At 44.0% G+C, this 6863-nt stretch overlaps 2 protein-coding genes across 2 annotated transcripts in view; one reads left to right on the forward strand and one right to left on the reverse strand.

The window, feature by feature from the left end:
- The window catches only part of LOC140535789 (bifunctional apoptosis regulator-like), a 12426-nt gene extending 11284 nt beyond the window's left edge, over positions 1-1142 (forward strand). The window contains exon 8 of the mRNA XM_072657294.1: positions 1-1142. This exon is cut by the window's left edge and continues 87 nt beyond it. Within this exon, the coding sequence (XP_072513395.1) occupies positions 1-106 (106 nt within the window). The 3' untranslated portion in view covers positions 107-1142.
- A 2252-nt stretch (positions 1143-3394) lies between these two features.
- On the reverse strand, positions 3395-6267 carry LOC140535790 (phospholipase A2-like). Its single transcript, XM_072657295.1, has 4 exons — positions 6186-6267; positions 5079-5241; positions 4782-4888; positions 3395-4184 (listed from the first exon to the last, which is right to left on the reverse strand). Exons 1-4 carry the CDS (start codon positions 6223-6225, stop codon positions 4036-4038), a joined length of 459 nt encoding a protein of 152 aa, XP_072513396.1. The 5' UTR covers positions 6226-6267; the 3' UTR covers positions 3395-4035.
- Positions 6268-6863: the final 596 nt, after the last annotated feature.

Consider the following 6863-nt stretch of genomic DNA (forward strand, 5'->3'; position numbering starts at 1 on the left):
GTTCGTGTGCAACTGTCTGTTCTACTGGGCTCTCTACTTCAACCCCATCATTAACATAGACATGGTGGTACAGCAGCTGATGCACACACACACACACCATGTGTAACACACACGCATTCATACACACACACTCACACACGCTCACACACGCTCATGCCAGGTGAGTGTACAGCTGTTATTACCGTGGCGACGGCAGGGAGGAGAGCTGATGGTGCAGTGGAGGGGCTAAGCCACAGTAATAACAGCTTTACCCTCACCTGTGCAGGTGTGTGTGTGTGTGTGTGTGTGTGTGTGTGTGTGTGTGTGTGTGTGTGTTATTCTTCCTCACACACACCCTGCTCATTTCAGACGCCGCAGGTAATCATTTATCCTGATGCATTTCACATTAAAGCGATAGTTCAGCTGAAAAAGACCTTCCTCCAAAATGTAGCTTTGCTTTTTTAGATTAGCACTGGAGCTACGAGGCTAATGCAGCTAACAAGCAATGGACGCTTATACCCCACCAATTAGCACTGGAGCTACGAGGCTAATGCAGCTAACAAGCAGTGGAAGCACGCACCCCACCAATTAGCACTGGAGCTACGAGGCTAATGCAGCTAACAAGCAATGGACGCTTATACCCCACCAATTAGCACGGGAGCTACGAGGCTAATGCAGCTAACAAGCAATGGAAGCACGCACCCCACCAATTAGCACTGGAGCTACGAGGCTAATGTAACTAACAAGCAGTGGAAGCACGCACCCCACCAATTAGCACTACAGCTATGAGGATAATGCAGCTAACAAGCAATGGACGCTTATACCCCACCAATTAGCACTGGGGCTACTAGGCTAATGTAGCTAACAAGCAATGGAAACACACACCCCTCCAATTAGCACTAGAGCTACAAGGCTAATTCAGCTAACAAGTAATGGAGTCTTATACCCCACCAGCTAACAAGGGCAGGAAGCTTATGCCTCACCACCTATTGCTTTTATTGCTTGTTAGCTACACTAGCCTTGTGACGCTAGTGCTATTTGGTGGATCTGTAAGCTTCTATTACTTGTTAGCTTTGTTAGCTAATTTAGTGCTAATTGGTGGGGTATAAGCTGCCAGTGCTTATAGCTACATTAGTGCTCATTTGTGGGCTGTAATCTTCTATCACTTGAACCTCGTAACTCCAGTATAAAACACTTGACTGATGGACTCTGAAGTCTCCCTGTCCCCTGAAGTCTCCCTGTCCCCTGAACTCTCCCTGTCCCCTGAACTCTCTCATTGAACTCTCCCTGTCCCCTGAACTCTCCCACTGAACTCTCCCTGTCCCCTGAACTCTCCCACTGAACTCTCCCTGTCCCCTGAACTCTCCCTGTCCCCTGAACTCTCCCATTGAACTCTCCCTGTCCCCTGAACTCTCCCATTGAACTCTCCCTGTCCCCTGAACTCTCCCATTGAACTCTCCCTGTCCCCTGAACTCTCCCTGTACCCTGAACTCTCTCATTGAACTCTCCCTGTCCCCTGAACTCTCCCTGTCCCCTGAACTCTCCCATTGAACTCTCCCTGTCCCCTGAAGTCTCCCACTGAACTCTCCCTGTCCCCTGAACTCTCCCATTGAACTCTCCCATTGAACTCTCCCTGTCCCCTGAACTCTCCCTGTCCCCTGAACTCTCCCATTGAACTCTCCCTGTCCCCTGAACTCTCCCTGTCCCCTGAACTCTCCCTGTCCCCTGAACTCTCCCACTGAACTCTCCCTGTCCCCTGAACTCTCCCACTGAACTCTCCCTGTCCCCTGAACTCTCCCTGTCCCCTGAACTCTCCCATTGAACTCTCCCTGTCCCCTGAACTCTCCCTGTCCCCTGAACTCTCTCATTGAACTCTCCCTGTACCCTGAACTCTCCCTGTCCCCTGAACTCTCCCATTGAACTCTCCCTGTCCCCTGAACTCTCCCTGTCCCCTGAACTCTCCCACTGAACTCTCCCTGTACCCTGAACTCTCCCTGTCCTCTGAACTCTCCCACTGAACTCCCCCTGTCCCCTGAACTCTCCCTGTCCTCTGAACTCTCCCACTGAACTCCCCCTGTCCCCTGAACTCTCCCTGTCCCCTGAACTCCCCCTGTCCCCTGAACTCTCCCATTGAACTCTCCCTGTCCCCTGAACTCTCCCTGTCCCCTGAACTCTCCCTGTACCCTGAACTCTCCCACTGAACTCTCCCTGTCCCCTGAACTCTCCCTGTCCCCTGAACTCTCCCACTGAACTCCCCCTGTCCCCTGAACTCTCCCTGTCCTCTGAACTCTCCCACTGAACTCCCCCTGTCCCCTGAACTCTCCCTGTCCCCTGAACTCTCCCACTGAACTCTCCCTGTACCCTGAACTCTCCCACTGAACTCTCCCTGTACCCTGAACTCTCCCTGTCCTCTGAACTCTCCCACTGAACTCCCCCTGTCCCCTGAACTCCCCCTGTCCCCTGAACTCCCCCTGTCCTCTGAACTCTCCCACTGAACTCTCCCACTGAACTCTCCCACTGAACTCCCCCTGTCCCCTGAACTCTCCCTGTCCTCTGAACTCTCCCACTGAACTCTCCCTGTCCTCTGAACTCTCCCACTGAAGTCTCCCTGTCCCCTGAAGTCTCCCACTGAACTCCCCCTGTCCTCTGAACTCTCCCACTGAACTCTCCCTGTCCCCTGAAGTCTCCCACTGAACTCCCCCTGTCCTCTGAACTCTCCCACTGAAGTCTCCCTGTCCTCTGAGGTCTCCCTGTCCCCTGAACTCTCCCACTGAACTCTCCCACTGACCTCTCCCTGTCCCCTGAACTCTCCCACTGAACTCTCCCTGTCCTCTGAAGTCTACTTGTTCCCTGTACTTTTCTACTGACCTCTCCCTGTCTCCTGACGTCTCCCTGTCCCCTGAAACGGACTCTGAACAGCATGTATTTCCAGGCGCTTGTTCTAAAGGGTTCTGTGCTGGATTACAGTAATAATACAGAGACGTCCAGACGGTCAGAATGAAGTCCTGGGCTGGAGTTTTCCTTTCCGGACCCGGATCTGTCCCCTCTGTACAGTAGTAATGCTAATACAGTAAAGTGTCCACCTGTCTCCAGTCTGTCGTTCTGCTGAAGCTCTGTCTGATCCTCTGGATTCGGCCCAGCTGCTCCTTCTCCTTTAAGGGCTGAGTTGGACGGAGTGTCTGATCGCTCATCATTCACGTTCACGTTCAGTCAGTTCAGTCAGTTCAGTCAGTTCCAGCACATTTCTCACTTTATTATTATTGGTATTATAGTTTGTAATTTTGTTGATTATAATAAATGTTTATTTTTGTATTGATTCTCTTTGCGCTTTAATGCTGGAGCAAAACGGATGAAAATGTTTCTAATAAAAATGAAATGATCAGAGATTGAAGATCAAAGACTTTAATGTTGGTCAGAAAATGTTTGAGTCCAGTTCTCCAGTGTTTTATTTTCAGTAGCCAATCGAATGCACACACACACACACTCACACACACACACACACTCACACACACACACACACTCACACCAATCTGAACTGTTTTCTTTTACAGACTTTTATTAAAGCACAGATTGAAGCTCTACTTCTCAAACTAGCACTGTCACCCAAACTGACACTTGTATTTACAGGTGGAGTGTGTGTGTGTGTGTGTGTGTGTGTGTGTGTGTGTGTGTGTGTGTGTATGTGTGTGTGTGTGGTGGAGTGTACACAAAGTAAAGTTTTACTGTAAAGTCCTGCAGGTTTCACTGTGAGATCTTGTGATTTTCAGTTAGAAAGTAAAATATGAGGATAAAATGTAATATTTTAATATCATTTTAATACAGTAATGACCTACCGGATCATGTTCACCATCCAAAAGTAGAATATTTCTACATAATTGTTCAATAATAATAATTATTATTATTAATAATAATACATAATAATTGAATTAAAGTTAATATTCAGATTTAATTCTGTTGTAAAAATGAACTGTATAAAGTCATAATGATCATAATGTGAGTTTATACTCACACTGTTAACTCCAGGGTGTGTGTGTGGTGTGTGTGTGTGTGTGTGTGTCAGTAATAGCCACATGTTGGGTACTCTGCTCCACAGAGGAAGTCGGGGTACACTGCGTACTCCAGGTTGTACGGCGCTCTCTTCAGACACCTCGCTGCTTCTCTGTCACAAAAACACACCATCTTCTCACAGCGATCCTCCAGAGACCCTACACACACATACACACACACACAGATACACACACACACACACATATACACACACACATACATACACACACTGCTGTTTGTTTAAGGTCTTCAGTAAATCCCATAATAAAGCAGATATTTACTGTAAGATATTCAGGTTTTACTGTAAGAAAGTCAACTTTTAGTAAAACAGTGTAAAGCAGTTTATTAAAGTTTTGTTAAAGTAAAATTTGATCTATATGAAAGTTCCATTTTATTATATACATTTTAGTATAAGACTAAAATATCATTTTACTAAAATCTCCATGTTCTGTAAACAAAGTAAAGTTTTACTGATAGAATGTTGCTACTCTAAGAATGTAAAGTTTCTTTTTATAAGAAAGTAAATTATTATAAAGATAATAGTAAATGATAGTAAATCATCTGGGTTTACTGTGAGAAGGTAAAGTTTTACTATAATGTAAAGATAATGTAAAGTTTTAGTAAAGTCTTGAGGTTTCACTGTGAGAAGGTAAAGTTTTACAGTTGGAACATCTGGTGTTGAGAAAAGCAAAGTTTACTTTAATATACTGAGAGTAGAGAAGTGTGTGTGTGTGTGTGTGTGTGTGTGTGTTTACCGCATTCAGGTAGGAATGTGCCGCAGCTCCATCTGTATTTCTCTGATTTAGTGTGGCAGCCTGAATCCTGAGCCTTTGCATAGCAGCAGTCGTGTTTATGACAACACCTGAAACACACACCTCATCTGTGTGAGTGTGTGTGTGTGTATTGTAAAGTGTGTGTATTGTTGGGTATGTGTGTAGTGTGGGGTGTGTGTAGTGTAAGGTGTGTGTGTATTGTAAAGTGTGTGTGTTGTTGGGTGTGTGTAGTGTGGTGTGTGTGTAGTGTAAAGTGTGTGTGTGTGTGTGTATTCTCACCAGTCTGCACTGTCTCTGGGCCAGCCCTGCCCCCCCAGGCCGCAGTAACAGCCGTACAGACTGTAGGCCAGGGCGTGTCTACCAGTACTGCATTTAATCACCCCGCTCAGCTCCAGCAGGCTGCGGCCCACCCGGACCGAACCGGAGCACACCGGGCCTGACACTGTACACAAACAAACAAACAAACAAACAAACAAACAAGTGCTCAAACTCTCAATCAGTCGAACCACTGAGACCCCACATAAACAAATAAATATATAGTTAACAGTTAAATTATAGTTATATACAGTTATAGTCACAGTTATAACTGTGTATATATATATAGTTATGGGTATGTATAATTATATACAGCTATAGTTGTAGTTATATAATTCTAGTTATGTAAAAGCTTATTTATTCACTCTACATGTAATGTGAGGGGGTGTCCAAATTTGTGCACAAGGCCGTATACAGCATCCTCTCAGGCAGACGGCCGTGTGTAGTTATAGAGTTATAGCTCTGTATTAATGTATAACTATAATTATTCACCTGTGATTATGGGTGGTTATAGTTATCCACTTATGGTTATTTTAGTACAATAACAGTCAGACAGTTTCATTTATGTATATAGTTATACACTCAGTTATATAGTTTCATTTTAATGTTATATATATATATATATATATATATATATGTCATTAGTTTATATGAAGTGACAGTTATTTAGTATAGGTCTGTAGTTAGTTATACAGCTTCAGTTATAGTTTATATATATTCTGTAGTTACAGTTACAGTTCTCGTTATATAATTGTGGTTATACAGTTATAATGATGTAGTTGTAGATATAAAGTTTGTTATGATAGTTTAAAAATGACGACACAGTCACGGGTCCCTGCCTGGGAAACAGTGCAGCTCTGTAAGCAGATCCTGATTATTGATTATTGAACAGTGTTTCATTGATCAGTGCTGAACCACCACTGAAGTCTAGTCCTGGACTACACTTTCCCTTTAATGGAGCGTTTCCATTCAGAAGGCTGAGGGCTCCGGGACTAGATGTGTTCCTGCCTGGGGAACCTACTCTACCGCTCCACGCAGAACCTCATCAGCAGAAAAGCAGGAGTTCCTTACCTGACAGCAGGAGAAGCGCCAGGATGTGCAGAGCAGCCATCTGAGAGAGCCGAGAGAGAGGCAGCGCGATGCAGGGAGGCTGTGTGTGTGTGTGTGTGTGTGTGTGTGCGGCTCTGCCCTCTCTATCTCCAGCTGGTACTGCTGGTACTCTCCGGAGGGGTGGGGTGTGTGTGTGTGTGTGGGGGGGTGTGTTTACATTCAGACACTTACAGTTATTATTATTACCTGCAGTATAGTAATAATTATCAGTCTATATTTACATACGTATAACTGCACTGTATATAACAGCATCATTCTGAATGACTGGAGGGAACGGTCTATTTAAATAAACTGTGTATAAATGTATAACTGTCTATAACTGTATAGAACTGTATTTATCTGTGTACACTGTATTAATTATGATGATGATTGTTTATAACTGTAACTGTATAAGTGAAAGGAGTAGCATAATTATATAACTGTACTTAACTGTGTAAGTGTACAGGATAGTGAAAAAAAGTCTATAAATAAATATGTAGAATTAAGTGTATATAAGTGTTTAAGTGAATGGAATAGTACAACTGTGTATACATATTTATAGATTTTATATAAATAAAACTATGTAACTATATAACTGTAACTGTGAAGTATATTTATAGTTGCAGTCATTATATAGTTATTTAGTTATTATATAGTATA

This window comes from Salminus brasiliensis, chromosome 15, assembly GCF_030463535.1.
Source record: "Salminus brasiliensis chromosome 15, fSalBra1.hap2, whole genome shotgun sequence".
In the NCBI taxonomy this organism is placed as follows: Eukaryota; Metazoa; Chordata; class Actinopteri; order Characiformes; family Bryconidae; genus Salminus; species Salminus brasiliensis.